The following is a 17351-nucleotide window of genomic DNA, read 5'->3' as shown; positions in this document are numbered from 1 at the left end:
ATTCTCCATGGAATTATAGCATCTTGCTGTCACCATGGAATTATAGCATTGCTGTCACCATGGAATTATAGCATTGCTGTCACCATGGAGTTATAGCATTGCTGTCACCATGGAATTATAGCATCTTGCTGTCACCTCGAAATTGTTGACATTGCACAATTTAAAACCGAATAAATTGCAGTGATGTATAAATGTATTAACTAAAGAACCGGCTGCAAGGTCAAAAGGAGGACGTCCATAAAACGTGACTAAACCAAACTTATATATATTCACGTAGTGGCTAGTTTAAAATCTTATCATATAGTCTTGTATTTTGGATAAAACTAACATTTTTGTATTAAGTTACCTTGTTTTATTTTTGGCACAACTTGATGTAACCTTGGGGCCCAATATTATTTTATTAAGTAAAAGTGAAAATGAAATATCATAATTGCTGGCAATATTGCGAATAACAAATGTTTTATAACATTTTCATCGATGGGAATCGTTAAACAAAATAATATATTAAGTTGATAGTACTTGAAAGATTTTGGTCAACAAATTTTCTCATATTTTTTTTGGGTAAAAATACTCAATATCACGTCTAAACAATATCTTATAGCTATAGATTGTATTGTCAAATTATTTGAAAAGTTGTTTAGATATACACAATTGATTTCTTAAAAAAACAAAACGCACAAATAGACCAAAATAAAACTGTTAGCTTGTAAATTTTAGAAAATAATTTAAAATATCATAAATGATACCGGTGTTGTTCTCGTTTGAAACAAATTTAAGCAAAATTCATTTTATATAAAAAAAAAATATATATATACTTAATTTCATATTCAAATACTGCGTTTGCATAATGTTTTTTTTTCTTCCCTTCATTCTTTTACTTTAAATCTTATATCTGATAATAAATATTCATCTCCTAATTATCAATTTGATTAATGAAATGACGCAAAATTATTTTTATACAATACTTAATAATAAATACCACAAGTTGGAATATTAATAATGTGTTTCCTTAAAGAATTGAATTGGACATGTATTGAGTTGTTCTTTAGTCATTATAGTTCTTAAACGATTATTTTAATGTTTACCCCCCCCCCCCCCCCCCCCCAACCCAACCCAACCCACCCATCCAAAAAAATAAAAATAAACTTGTGTATAATTAAATAGTATTAATAATTTACCTCTAAAATGCATGAACGTTTAAAAATTACCGGCACTTTAACCGTTATAATTTCTTTTATTTTACATCTGTAATTTTGTATTTCTTGGAGTAAATTTAGATTTACCTTAAATAAACAAACCTTTCAAATTTTATGTAGTTCGATTGACATCTCATTTTGGTGTCGAATAAAAATAAAGACGGTTAATAATGGCCGAACATTTCAATTTCTTCGGTTAATGAACATGATAATGAGGTTATAATTTAACATTGTACTTGAACAATTAGCTCAGCATTCAATTTTAAAAAATCCCGTGTAATTTGTGAAATTGATCCCGTCATCAAATCTTCTTAATAAACAAGACTTTCTTTGCAAACATGCATCCGATAAAAATGATGAACTGCGCATGTCATTTCTTAGGAATTGAATACGGCGTTTTGCTAAATAAAAATTCGATTACGAGCCAATCAGCAGACGTGTTAAAGGAGATTTTCATCAGTAATATCCAACAGACCATGTTATGAGGTCTTATTATCATTTCGCACTTTAAGTTAAGTTTTCAGTACAATAACATCACTTTCATGAATTAAGAAATATGGAAAATGATAATGGGAGTCCTTTAACTTCGGGAAGTGTGGTGATTTCTGCTTCCCATACGGAGACAAATACTGGAATCGACAGTCCAAAATCTAGTTCTGGAGAAACAAAAAGAAAACTAATAGAAAAACAAACAGTTCAAAATAAACATCAGAGACAGCCAGACAGGGAAGATCTTGAGAACGAACAGGATGAGCAAAACCGTGTAAACACCACATCATTTTCTGTTATGGACATTCTAGATCCTGGAAAATTTACAGGAACTAACCATTCTAATAAGGTTTTATGGAAAAGGTGGAATGACAGTCAGTGGCAAAGGCGAAAAACTGATTCAGATGAACATCATATTTCAGGTATTGAAAAGAAATTATATCTTTATCTAAATCTATTTAGTGTAATTCATATTCTTTATTTGTTGACAACCACAGCAGCATCCGTATAGTATAAAAATAATACGTACAGCTCGAGAAATTTGGATAATAATAAATTAAATTCTATTTTTACACGTAAATGGTATTGTTTAAAATCTTATGAAGCTCCAAGATAGATTTTTTTTGTAAGTTTTGTCTCGTTGTCTTTTATATTCATATTTAGATATATAGTTACGTTAAACAGGAACATTCTTATTAAAAAGAACACGTTAAATAATGAATCGATGATTTTTACCTTGTTTTCTATTTACAAATTTAACTAGTTTGATAATGTAAAGAACCACCCATGTTTGTTTAAGACACATTAAGTATAATGTCTGTTGACCAGGCCCATGTTCGAAACACTTTTGTAACTTTATTGTGCAGAATAATATTAAGCATGAAATAAGAAAATTTTCAACCTACAATTTTCTTTGAAAGGGGTCTAGGAAATTATGTTGGGCGAGATGACATTCAGGGGCCAGTTTCACGAAGCTGTCTTAGGATGGTCTTACGACAAACCTCTGTCCTACGTGGGTTTCGTCATAAAGTTAGGTCTACACGAGAGGTGTCTTATGATGGTCTTTCGATAGTCATAAGTTTATTTATATAAATTACACTCATTTTTTATATTAATCCTGTTAAATTTTCTTATATCTATTATCATTTTCATGCTTGTTCCTAAATCTGTATAGGTTAATTATCATCATGATTTGTCAACAAAGAACATTTGATTAATTGATATCAAGACACCACGATTTATCATCTACCCTATTATGACCGAGTGACAAATTAAATTAAACTCTGGTACACAAAAAATTGTCATCGTTTTATTGTTTTAACTCAATTTTTTATTTTAAGTTTCATATGTTTTTTTGTGTATTATTTATAAAACTTGCACTTATTTTTTAAATAATATTTTTATTTACTAATTATATTAATAAATAAGTTTATTAATCTATGGGGAAGTACTACATTCACATGCTTTTTTCCGCAAATCCATATTTTTCCATAAATCCATTTGAAAAAAAAGAACTTGCAACAGCTTTGTGATATCTTTGCTAAGATCGTCATACTACAGCTTCAAGACGAGGTCTTCGAAATGTTCTGAGAGGATCATAAGACATGCATAATATTAAGACAGGTCTTCGGATAGCTTCGTGAAACTGCAGCAAGCGGTAAAATATTTCGTTTTATAAAAATACTTTTAAAAACATTTCATATGAATTTTTCATATAAATAAAATGCAGTGATAAAAAATATGAATTTTTGTTTCTTTGATTGCTGGACATTAAATTAAGAAGTTTGGGAACAGGTTAGAAAACACACATTTTGTTATGCCTATTTAAAACGAAGAACTAAAATTTACCCAAAGAGACAAATCTATTTGCAAAGATTTTGATGTCAGTCTACAAGTCATGGTGTTTATCAATATTGATCAACACATAATTATTACCACTATTTTATTAAGAGAATAAAATTTAATGTTTATAACACACATTACATGAATAGAATTTATTAAAGGATCATGCGATGAATCTGACACAAAAAAACAAGACGGCCAAATAAAATCCTTGTAACCCTGCACAGTAGTAGGTCGATTCGGTACTTGACACCTCCCAGCCAGGTTTTATTATGTTTGCAATTAGATAAGTGATTTCATTAATTATCTAAACAACAAAGAGATAATTCAGTTATCGAAATTGGATAATAAGATTACCAACTATGTGTAAAATGCCGAAACCTTTATCAGTCTATAACGGAAAAGAAAACTTTACGTAATAATGTCCACGAAGAAAAACAGATTAAATATTGATAAAAAAAAATTCATAGCTTAATTTACTTTTTATTCACTCAGTCCAAGTGTTCTCCTTTATATTATGTCGCTTACTATATTATATATGTTGTTATGCTTTAGCATTATTTTTGTATGCTGATTTGCAATAAACTTATTTCAATTACATACAAGTGCAGTATTGAAAACGTGTTCAATCGTTCGTTTTCATATTTTGTCAATTCAATTATAAGTAAACCGGTATTTTTGGTGCATTAGAATAGTTTCAATTAAATGGATTTTGTTAAAGATAAATATAATATATTATATATAATCATCGAAAAATAATTTTCTCATGAAAAAAGTGAAATCACAAAAATACTGAACTTCTAGAAAAATTCAATCGTAAAGTCCTGAATCAAATGGCAAAATCAAATGACAAAACACATCAAACGAATTGAAGATACTTAAATTTTCGACTTAATGTAATTCGAGAAATATACATATACATTTACATCAGAGACTTATAATACATATATTATATGTCTCTGTTTACATATTCATTTCACGACCAATTTATAACTGGAAAAAATAAACGAAATTGTATTCTTAAATATTTACTAAGTCGCACTTAATGGAGTGTTTAAGTTGATGCAAGCTTGACTGATGCAGACAAGTGTCCATGACATTTGACACTTTGCTACATGCAATGAACCATTAACAACACAAAATTAAAATGAATATACCAGCTGTTTTAAGTTGTATTCAAATGCATTATTTTCTATCCTCAATTTTGTTTCTTATGTGCAGCGTACGAATAAAAATAAAAGTGAATTGTTACTAAGAATTTCCCAGAATTCTATATTTACCACTATTTTACACGAAGCTAAGCTTCAAATGATGAGAAATTCCGATATCACAAAATATAATTAAATGATAAGTATTTGTAAAATAAAATATGAAAATATATAATTTTAAATTGATATTTGTTTATCGATTTAAATACAAACTAACTTATTATAAAATATCTTTCAAATATTGATTAATAAATTATATGAATTATCTGGAGTGAATCATTTTGTGATATTGCTAAAGACATAAAACAAATTACATATTAAACGTAAATATTTTATGAGGCCTTTTTAACTAATTTGAAAATAACTATTATGATAATTAAGTTTCATTTAGATAACTGTACCTGGTCTTAATTATTCTCTTATTTTTATATACATTGAGATACTATATATATCGTATTCAAAGAAAATTCAAAATTTCAGACTTACTCTGAGACTAACGTAAGATAACAAATCTTTTTGTCCAGAAACTATGTAAAATTATTAATGTTAATGATGCATGGTATTGACCTAGTTGTTACAGTATTGCAAATAATTAAATATAAAATGTAAAAATGAATGAAATTCAATAACATTACTGTTCCGTCAATAAAAAGTTTATAAAACTGGAAAATTAAAATTGTGTGAAAAGTGGAATTGGTTATTAAACGCGGCAACACTCAGTAGCTTTATACTCTTTTTTTTTGTGGCTTTAGATTTATATAATTGCATGTATGAACGTAGAACAAAGTTATTATGCAATTTTATGCATATTAAAAAGGAACAGAAAAGAAAAAAAAAATATAACAACAAGTTTAGTAATAATACACTCAGACAAAAATTGTGTGCAACAAGAGCAACATAATATAGCACACAAAATAATAAATTATATAGTAGTTACGTAAGTTATCAGGGGACTTGTTTATCTATGATGTGTCTTAATACAGAGTGGTTAAACTGTTTTAGTACTGCCAAAAATTATACTAGTTATAATGAAAAAAAAAGGAGGAATCATAACTTAACAAAATATATACGAGTAAATGTATGAACAAAAGGAGGAATCATAACTTAACAAAATATTTACTATATTAATATATATATATGAACAAAAAGAAAAGTCCTAGGTTTAAAAAAATATACAAGTATATAATATGAACAAAATGAGGAAGCCTAACTCAACAGGTGCCAAGCAAGAGGCAGGCACTCCTGAAAGCATAAATCCTTCCGTTAAAAAAACAATTTTACAACCAATAGTGCTTGAAAGTGGATTCGAGAAACAAATTATGTGTAAAGTATAACACCTAAATGTCCTCAAACTACTATTGCTTCGATTAACAGATTCCAACGCTCTATTTCATTATGTATGGAAGTCGTTATAATCTATAGATTAAAAAAAAATATTAATTGCATTAATATATTTTTTTTCTAGTCTATTGGTTTATTTTAAAAGAATATTGTAATGTCTTTTGATGTTTATTTTGTTAAGGTCGGAAAAAATAATATAAAACGTAATTTTTAATATCATCACATGGTGAAAACCACCCCTCGAACCTGTCTGCTCTCGGGCTGGTATTATGACCCTGGGGCCGTGTCAACGAAGTTGTCCTATGACTAGGACATGTCTTAGGATGGTCTTAGGACACGTCTTAGTCTTACGTCAGGTTAACGAAAGTCTCCTAAAATTAGATATGTCCTAAATTTGGTCCCAAAGTTAGGACATACAAATAGGTGTCTTAGGATAGTCCTAAAGGTTACAATGTCCTAAAACGTAATAAAACAACACATATGGCATAAATTCAATACTAAAAATACTAATACAATATCAAACTGTTTTTAGAATTAAATAAATAAAACATTTTTTTTCTATTTTTGTTAAAGATTTAATTGTATTACATCTGATTATTTCGTGCTGCCTTTTTTAAAACATAAATAATAAAATATACTTTGCATTAAAGCAAAATTTTTGAGACTAACTAAAAACGGTGCAATATTAATTAATAAATTGGGAAAATATGATTTTTTTTTAACAAATCCTCATTCGATACATGTAATGAAATCGAGTGGACCTAAGGACAAAACTAGTTCATTGACTAAAATTGCAGCGCGAATATCGCATTTAACAAAGTTTCGTAACTATTTACTTTTGTTTTTGTATAAATTCATTTATATCTTTTATCATATTATTAAACAACGTTATTTATTAGAATAACGTAAAATCTTTAACTTTTATTTTGCTTTAATTGTTTTCCATATAAAAGTGGTCCTCCCTCTATTTATATATATATCCATGCCTTATATATCATGTACTGTAGTACGCCGCTAGATTGAAACTGACGAGGAAAGGTAACACATAGCCACCGAAAGCTTTACTTTTGTGAAGCCCAGGTGGTCGTGTGGTATAGCGGGACGGCTGCAGTGCAGGCGATTTGGTGTCACGATATCACAGTAGCATGGGTTCGAATCCCGGCGAGGGAAGAACAAAAAAATTGCGAAAGCAAATTTACAGATCTAACATTGTTGGGTTGATGTTTAGACGAGTTGTATCTATACATAATGTATACAGCCATGTATCATCATCATTGATGGTGATCCGATGGATCAATCTGTTGTAGAGTTGTCAATGACTCAGACGTACTTATAAATAAATATATATATATATATATAGATACTAAAATACCATTAAATCTATGTCATAGAAATCTATAAATATGATTTCAATAAAAAAAAATGTGTTAGGATGGTCCTGGGATCTAAATAATATCTTAGGACATATCCTAGGATACTTTCATTGACACGGCCCCAGGACTGATAAGGAGTCTGATATGAAAAATACCATTCTATATATAAAAGCAGAGACATATAATATATGAATGTAATTATATGTCTCTGATAATAGTTAGTAGTTAGTTATTTATATAAATTTATATAAAGATCCATATCTTGTGATCAATTTATTTGAAATCGTCAAAGGCAGTCAGTGGGGTTTAAGAACATCAGTTGTTTGACTTGTTAGTCAAATGCGTTTTGTTAAAAATACATTTTCACTTTTGTGGTCTTTTGGAAAATGTTGTTTGTGCTGTTTTTAGACACCTCTACCACGAAACTTAATTGTTTTACATGCACACGTATAAAAACTGGGGTTTTTATCAAACGCAATCATAGGTTTGAACGTTGTTTTCAATTTAGACTTGCATATGGTGTGTACAAGATGTAAGTTTTTGTACAAGTTACAAGTTTTTGACATATAGTTTTTGTACAAGTTACAAGTTTTTGACACATACCTTCTTGCACCAGGTGATACAGTTTTATCTTCTAAAATGTACTATAGTTTAATGTTTAAAATTAAAATTTATATACGTCAATCTAACATTTAGTTCTATTCTACTTGTTATCCAACTGGAAATGAGGATACATGAATGGTTTACATTCAAATTTTATTTTTCTCCTGATACCATGTATTCATATCCATTAAAAGTATATTGTATCGTGTAGTTGTGAAAATATGCGAAACAAAATACTGTGTGCTTGAATCATCCATTTGTGTTAAGCAGTTCATAAAACAATGATAACTAGTATACAATATCTGTACATTTATATTTTGTACAACATTACAACTTGAATACACAGCACATAAAGGATGTACAAATACAATGAACTTTATTGTGATCATACTTTCCTGTTGTGTCTATGTGTTGCGGTATCAATTCTATATTGAATGTGATAAATAGTTAGAAATGAAATATAAATTTTATGATGCATTATCTGCATGGCTAAACAAAATAATAAGGTTTTTATCAATGTATATATGTCATCGTTACATTTTATTATACCGCAGACTTTAGTTGGGGGTTTTTCTTTGTGTTTTGTGTACCATTGTTTGTTTTTCGGTCGTTCTTCGTTTTTTTTGCCATGTTATAGGCCCGGTTTTTTTTTCGACTGCCGAGTTTACATAACTTTTTTGTATCTATTGGATCTCGTTTACATCTTATTAAATACACGGTGTAAGTTTTGACCACCTTTGAATGTCGAACGATATTATGTATGTACAGTTATTAACATCGGTTTTTTTTGTCTTTCGTGGATAGTTTTTCGATCACCTTATTTTCAGTTTATCCAACCTTTGGATATATCATAAATTGAAATTTACCATAGCTTAACTATAGCAATTCAGAGGCCGTGTCAACGAAGCTGTCCTAGGACTAGGACATGTCTAAGGATGGTCTTAGGACACGTCTTAGTCCTAAGTCAGGTTAACAAAAGTCTCCTAAAAAAGATATGTCCTAAATTTTGTCCTAAAGATAGGACATATAAATAGGTTTCTTGGGATAGTTCTAAAAGTTACGATGTCCTAAAACGAAATAAAACAATAAATATGGCATTAAATAACAAATAAATATACGTATATATATACAATATTAAACTATTATAATGTTATAAGAATTAAGCTAATTAATCAAAAAATTTTTCAATATTTGTTAAAGATTCAATTGTGTAACATTATTTTCAATTTGTAGACAAATTTTATCTCAGTAAAAATACTTCTTAACCATTGTTTATTTAAATGTGGAGAAAAAAGTACTCCTTTTCAATTAAAATGTATTTGTGTACAGTACATGTAATGAAATCGAGTGGACCCACAGACAAAACTATTTTACATACTTACATCAAATTGCAGCACGAATATCGTATTGTTTACAAAGTTGTGCGACTATTTTGTTTTGTTGTCGTATGAAATTCATTTATATATTTTTTTATCATTTGTTATTAGAAATGATAAAAAAATATATAAATGAATTACATTGAGAAAGGAAATGAGGAGTGTGTCAAAGCGACAACAACCCGACCATATAGCAGACAACAGCCGAAGTATCTCCTAGTATTACGCTTAATCTTTTATTTTGCGTATACTGTTTTCCATTAAAGAGTCCCTTTACACATATATAGTGAAATACAATAGAATGTATGTCATGAAATTTTCTACATATTTGTTTCATTTAAATAAATGTGTTAGGATGGTCTTATGACCATCGTAGTTAGGACTGTTCTAAGATAGCTTTGTTTTACATCCTAAGACATGTCTCAGACACGTCCTAAGACCATCCTAAATAATGTCCTAAGAAATATCTTAGGACTTATCCTACGATACGTTCATTGACCGTGACGGCCCCATGTGTCTTATAAGATGGTATGCGGTATGGGCTTTGTTCAATGTTGAAGGCCGTACGGTGACCTATAATTGTTAATGTTTGTGTCATTTTGGTCTTTTGTGAATAGTTGTCTCATTGGAAATCATACCACATCTTCTATTTTATATATTAAGATAGTCCTTTACAATGCTTAATTTTGCACCCAAACCTAACCGGTATGTTAAGCACCAGTGGTTGCAATATTGGAATGTTACTTCATTCATTGGGATCTGTTGTTTTGAATAACTTAAATTATGATCTCTTATTTGGCACACGTATTGTTCTCTGTATGAAATGAACGATATATTGATACACGAGATTTGCCTTCGAAATCGTTTATGTACTCTTTGACTCTTTGAATTCAACTCATCCAAAAAAAATTTTAATTTATAATTCTACCGATAATATATTTAGTTGAAAATATATATATGTATAGTTAATTTTTAGTATTGGGTTACATTATTTCTTAAAAGTTTACGGAACTTTGAGATCATGATATTAAAGTCATATGAAATGAGTGAGTGGTGAAAAATAATGATTATTCAATTCTTGAACCAATGCATGTATTTATCATAAACTTAGTCTTCTGTGCACGCTTTTATCATTTTTTTACGCAAACATATCGTATACCTCTCTGTCTGTCATGATGAGAAAATATGGCTGCTAATTATTATTCGTGTTTAGAAGCCGTAGTTTGCCGATTGCCACCTTATAGTAAACAATCAACAAAGAAGCATAGATATTGAGCACGTGTATAACATGTACAATCAGATGATAGTTTATTTCAATGAGAGATCTATGCGATTTTTTTTATATAGAAATTTAAAATCGAACTATTTATTTGAAAAAAAACCCTATGCTCGCCTCAAAACATAAATGGTGGGTGCCTATACGCTAAATACTTTAACTTATTAACCAACTTACTCAACAAAAGTAAGATAAAAGATTTGATAATTGTCAACACGTATCAAACCCATTCGTAGAAATATCTCCACATATATAATACTAATCAAAGGAAGTTTTGCGGATATTAATAAGGTCATACTTTGAGGGATTATATATTCTTGTAGGAAATAATATGAAATTAACAATATTTCTGTTTTAAAAGATTTTGAATTGGTTAAAGAATTCTTTAAATTGATAAAATCGTGGCTTTCAATTTTGACCCCTTCAATCAAATTTGTCACACAGTGTTGGTGTCTGAAATATGACAACAGTGCTGTACTTACACTCAAATGATATAGAAAATTTAGAAAATTTAGAAAACACATACTAGAGAGCTACATTTGGTTGTTGTTTTAATCTATATCTAGCTACAAAGTGTGTCGCTAAACATTTTTATGCCCCATCAATGATAGTGAAAGGCATTACCTTTACTGGTATGTGGGTCTGTTCGTTCGCCCATATGTCGTACGTTCGTTCGTTCGTCCGTCCGCCCGTCCATCTGTCCTACTTCATGCTAAAGTTTTTGGTCAAGGTAGTTTTGGAAGAAGTCCAATCAACTTGAAACTTAGTATACATGTTCCCTATGATATGATCTTTCTAATTTCAATGCCAAATTACAGTTTTGATCTCCATTTCACGGTCCTCTGAACATAGAAAATGGTGGCACGAGTGGAAAATCGGTATACTATTGACACATTCTTGCTTGGGTGGTATATTTATATATGTTATACTATAATTGAGATATATGGAAAATATTTGAAACAAACATAAGCAATTTTATCTTTTGTTACAGGTCCACGAGATGACGAATGTGCCACAGACCTTAGCAAGAAGTTGGATAGATGTGAGGATGATGAGCTTGATAATAATAATTCATCGTTGGAAGAAACGGACCATATTCACGATTTTAACGAAATTGAAATGGATGAAACTGGGGACGAAAAGAGGTGTCAATCAGTAGATTCATTTAAATCTGGTAAACCAAGGCGAGCAAGAACTGCATTTACATACGAACAGCTTGTTGCACTAGAAAATAAATTTAAAACGACGAGATACTTGTCCGTTTGTGAAAGACTTAATTTAGCATTGTCGCTTAATCTGACAGAAACACAGGTTAAAATTTGGTTTCAAAATAGACGAACAAAATGGAAGAAACAAAATCCAGGAATGGACGTGAACAGTCCTACAGTACCACCTTCAGCTGGAAGTTTGTCAGGCTTTTCCTCACCATATGCTTCAAATATGCTTTACGGACAGGGTTTACACCCATATCTCCCTAATCCAAACATTGTTAGTGCTCTCGGACTTTTGCGACATTCGGCATATTCAGGACAGAATCATCCTATATACTATCCATATTTCAGTCAAAGTACATGACATTTCATGTTGAACTTTGAGTTATGTTATTTATCATATGTTACTGCAATAAATTCTCTAATCAACTTCAAATTTATATATTGTGTCGATTTAAGTTATTGAAAAAGGAAATAGCCATCTTCAAAAAACTTATTCCACAATGAAATATAATACATGGGACGGTTTCTTACAGCTATACTAAGACTTGTCATAAGATATATCTAAGGGCAGGTCTTTTGATCCTCTGATGACTATCTTAGGACATTTATCAGACCTCGTCTCACAGTTGTCTTATAAGGATCTAAGTTTGATTCGTAATTTACTGCGTACTGGCCCAATTTTTTTTTTAAATCAGTTAATTCAAAAAATATTTGAATAAAATTGAGAATGGAAATGGGGAATGTGTCAAAGAGACAACAACCCGACCAAATAAAAAAAACAACAGCAGAAGGTCACCAACAGGTCTTCAATGTAGCGAGAAATTCCCGCACCCGGAGGCGTCCTTCAGCTGGCCCCTAAACAAATAAATACTAGTTCAGTGATAATGAACGCCATACTAATTTCCAAATTGTACACAAGAAACTAAAATTTAAATAATACAAGACTAACAAAAGCCAGAGGCTCCTGACTTGGGACAGGCGCAAAAATGCGGCGGGGTTAAACATGTTTGTGAGATCTCAACCCTCCCCCTATACCTCTAACCAATGTAGAAAAGTAAAAGCATAACAATACGCAAATTAAAATTCAGTTCAAGAGAAGTCCGAGTCTGATGTCAGAAGATGTAACCAAAGAAAATAAACAAAATGACAATAATACATGAATAACAACAGACTACTAGCAGTTAACTGACATGCCAGCTCAAGAATTCAATTAAACTGACTGAAAGATTATGATTTCATCATATGAACATCAGGCACAATCCTTCCCGTAAGGGGTTTAGTATCATACCATCATAACATATATGAGAAGAACATAACCCGTGTCATGCCAACAACTGTTTTTAGAATAAATGTGTTTAGTTCCGACGCAAAGACCTTATCAGTGACTCAATATTAACGCCAAAATATGCAATCTTTAATGACTTGACAACAGTATCGTAATTATATCCCTTCTTAATAAGCATACACACACATATTCAAATTGCACGTCTGCTTCGAAATTAACTGACTGAATTAAAATATAAAAAAGAAGATGTGGTATTATTGCCAATCAGACGACTATCCACAAAAGACCAAAATGACACAGACATTAACAAATATAGGTCACCATACGGCCTTCAACAATGAGCAAAGCCCATACCGCATAGTCAGCTATAAAAGGCCCCGATAAGACAATGTAAAACAATTCAAACGAGAAAACTAACGGCCTTATTTATGTAAAAAAATGAACGAAAAACAAGTATGAATAACACAAAAAAACAAACGACAACCACTGAGTTACATGCTCCTGACTTGGGACAGGCACATACATAAATAATATGGCGGGGTTAAAGTTAACATGTTAGCGGGACCCCAACCCTCCCTCTAACCTGGGACAGTGGTATAACAGTACAACATAAGAACGAACTATAAAAATCAGTTGAAAAAGGCTTAACTCATCAGATGGACAAAAATACAAGTGGACGTGGCCGGGTACTTATACATCCCGACAAAAAATCCATACCAATTGTGTTCTGCTATCTTAAAATTCAAAATAGGCGACAAACACCCATACAACATTTTAATAACCATGATGGTTTATTGTAAATAACATTCAGATTTGCTCGATTGTCTTTTTTTATAATTCAGGGATAGTGTTCTCGAAGCTATCTTAGGATTAGGACATGTTCTAAGACCATCTTATGACAAGTCTTTGTCCTAAGTCGTGTTCTCGAAGCTCTCTTAACTTAGGATATATCACATTTTTCGTCCTAACTTTAGGACACGTAATTAGGTGTCTAAAGTTTATCATATCTTCATCCTAACTTTGTGCATGTTTTTTTACATTTTTGTTACGTGAAGATGAACGTGAAAAGAGGCGCACCATCGGTTATTTAAGAATTGAATGCTTCTTTTTATAACTTCATTGGGGTGTAAAAGAGTTGGCCGAAGTACATTTGCGCTTCATTCTTAAAATGTGAGCCCGGTCAACGCTTTTACAACCCTATGAAGTTGCAAAAAGAAGCTTTCAACACTTATAATTACATATTAAGCTAGGATCATGATTTTATCATTTAATTCACCTGTGCACTTTATCGTGGGACCTCGTGTTATGGTGAATGAAAAGTTTTATGGAGTAATGCAATTGCAAGGATTAACACGTGATGTGCAGTTAGCCAATCATAATAACGTATTATAGTGAAACATACATCTAATGTAATTATTTACTCTTATAAAGAAATTGTGCATGACTTTAAACTTTGAACTTCGTGTTTTTACGATACGATGACACTACGAATTCAATATTCTCATTTCAAAACAAATTGTTGAAGTTTATATCAAATTCCTATTTTGATATCATTTTATAAATACATTTGAATCATGCATTTCATTAAATACTTGTTATTACAAAAAAAATTAAACGATTTTATTAATTGTTTTCGTCTCAAATAAATGTTTCATCAAACAATTACTTTAACTATTTAGGATTTCGCACATAGGATGTGTTTAGGAAATCTTACATAAGATACGTCTGAGATAGCTTCGAGACGAAACTTAAGAGTGTCCTAAATTATATAAGTCGATCCAAAGTCCATCCTAAAATCGGTCTTATCTATGAATTACGACGAATCTTAGGATTCTTTCAGGAACACCACCCCAGATCTGTTGGATTGTCTATTTTTACAATTTTATATCTTAAAGCACACACGTTATTATTAATATTTTTTTAATTTAGAAAAACGGACAAAATGTTATAATTTCTGTTTATGTTGAATTATGGTATAACTAGACCATGTGACCCGCGACGGACACCCGCGAAAATGCAGGTGTGTGACTGCATTACAGTAACTACGCCTCGTTTTTAGTCAGGGTTTTTAGTATTTGTATTCTCATCTGATAAAGAAATGCTTTTCTCTGTCATCATTTACGGGTCAATTAAACAATAAAAGAGACATTAAATATATATTACATGTCTCTGACTAAATGTATGGCCGGATCTTTCGATAATAAAAAAATTACTAAGGTTTAGCAAAGATTGCAGTGGAAAATACGCACTATAAACATACGGATCGAAATGTACTGCACCCAACACTATTGATATATAAATAGAATTTGTTTGTATTATAACCAACACTATCAAAGTATGAATAGAATTGTAATATATATTAAAGCCACCAATATTTACACGCGAATATAATTGTTCTGTATACTTCATATCTTTTACATGTACAGAGAATGATCATCCCTTTCTTCATGATTAAGTACGAGGAGCGTTAGCGAATCATGAAGAAAGGGACTTCCATTTTCTTACATTTACTTACAGAAGATATAGCAAATTGCTTTCGATCAATGAACTAGTAGGATTTGGTGTTTTTTAACTGTGAAGAAAACCTAGAAAACCTAGTAACATTACTTAAATTTATTGATAATACCCGAGAGTGCTTGTTTATATACCTGGGGTGGTGTATCTTATGACAAGTCTTTGTCCTAAGTCGTGTTCTCGAAGCTCTCTTAACTTATGATATATCTCATTTTTCGTCCTAACTTTAGGACACCCAATAAGGTGTCTTAAGAGCATCCTATCTTCATCCTAGTGTAATAAAGTTTGTATTTCGCTTTTTGCTCATTATTTTACGTGAAAATGAACATGAAATGAAACGCACCATCGGTTATCAACTCGTAAATAAAGAAATTGTGCATGATTTTCAACTTTGAACTTCGTACTTCACGATACGATTACCGTGACTACAAATTTAATTCTCATTTCAAAACAAATTGTTTTCAAGTTAAAATAACAATCTTTTTTATATAACTACATTAGTTATTATGCATTTAATTCTGTAATGTTATTATAAAATTCGTAAACTATTTAATTTTAAAAATAATTTCGTCATTAATAAATGTTTTATAAAAAAATATCTTGAACAATTTAAAATTTCGACTAAGGATATGTTTAGGACGTCCTAACATAAGATTCGTCTGAGATAGCTTCGAGACACAATTTAAGAGTGTCCTAAGTTGATCTTAAGTCCATCCTAAAATTTGTCTAAGATGTGTCTTAGGACGAATCTTTGGATACTTTCGAGAACACCACCCCATAATTTTACCTTATACCTACCTAAAACCTACCTGAGCCCCAGGGTATTTACAATATATAAACAATACAATCAATATTTGAGACGATTTGAGGCTCTATGCGAGTGCGAAAATGGATAGTACAAACACAGTAGCGGAATTGATCAATGAAAGTAGAGAAGTATTGTATGGAGAAACTAAGGAATGTGTAACACTTGAAAACGTGTATCAGCTTATGGTTGGAATGAACGAAAGATTAACCACAATTGAAAAAGGGATGCTACAAGTTACACAGATAAATAGAACTCTAACTACAATGGTACATAACTTTGGTGAGCTTAAAACGAAAGTAAGCAACGTGGAGTCTGGTGTAAATAAGCTAAAAAGCAAGTGTGCTACAACCGAATCTGATATTGCTTCTATAAAGAATAAAAACGTTAATATTGATAGAGACATGAAGCAAATGAAGAAAGATAACAGTGAGACAAATAGAAACATGCAAGGACTTAGCGATTTCATCGACGATTTTAGAGCCAAGCATGAGAGTAATGTAAAAGAAGTGAACAGAATAAGAACAGCGATGAGCAAGGCGGTAAATGATTTTGAGGACATGTCACACAAATTAAAGCAGGAAATAAAGGTTTCGATCAACGAGGTTACGGAAGAGAATGATGAGCTTAAAGATACCATAATGATTTACAATGTCGCTGAAATGAAAAAACAATCTCATCTTCACAGGCCGAAGAGAACCAGAAAACGAAAACACAGAAAACTTGATTCGCGGTTTTATTAAAGACGAGCTACACATATACCACAAGCTTGAATTAGGGAAGGTGCATAGGTTCGATACCGGAGCCCAACCTGGAAAACGCGGACGAC

General features: G+C 30.9%; 1 protein-coding gene across 1 annotated transcript; it reads left to right on the top strand.

Annotated features, from left to right (window-relative positions):
* The first annotated feature begins 1644 nt into the window (after positions 1–1644).
* Positions 1645–12355, top strand: LOC134715439 (homeobox protein slou-like). Its single transcript, XM_063577614.1, has 2 exons — positions 1645–2107; positions 11696–12355. Exons 1-2 carry the CDS (start codon positions 1753–1755, stop codon positions 12277–12279), a joined length of 939 nt encoding a protein of 312 aa, XP_063433684.1. The 5' UTR covers positions 1645–1752; the 3' UTR covers positions 12280–12355.
* Positions 12356–17351: the final 4996 nt, after the last annotated feature.

The sequence above is a fragment of the Mytilus trossulus genome, chromosome 4 (assembly GCF_036588685.1).
Source record: "Mytilus trossulus isolate FHL-02 chromosome 4, PNRI_Mtr1.1.1.hap1, whole genome shotgun sequence".
Lineage (NCBI taxonomy): Eukaryota > Metazoa > Mollusca > Bivalvia > Mytilida > Mytilidae > Mytilus > Mytilus trossulus.
The sequence above is the reverse complement of the archived record's forward strand: the minus strand, read 5'-3'. Positions and strand labels throughout refer to the sequence as shown.

Coding starts and splice junctions, on each gene's coding strand:
- LOC134715439 (XM_063577614.1), top strand. CDS start 1,753: ATGGAAAATGATAATGGGAGTCCTTTAACTTCGGGAAGTGTGGTGATT. Junction 2,108..11,695: donor AGATGAACATCATATTTCAG/GTATTGAAAAGA, acceptor CTTTTGTTACAG/GTCCACGAGATGACGAATGT.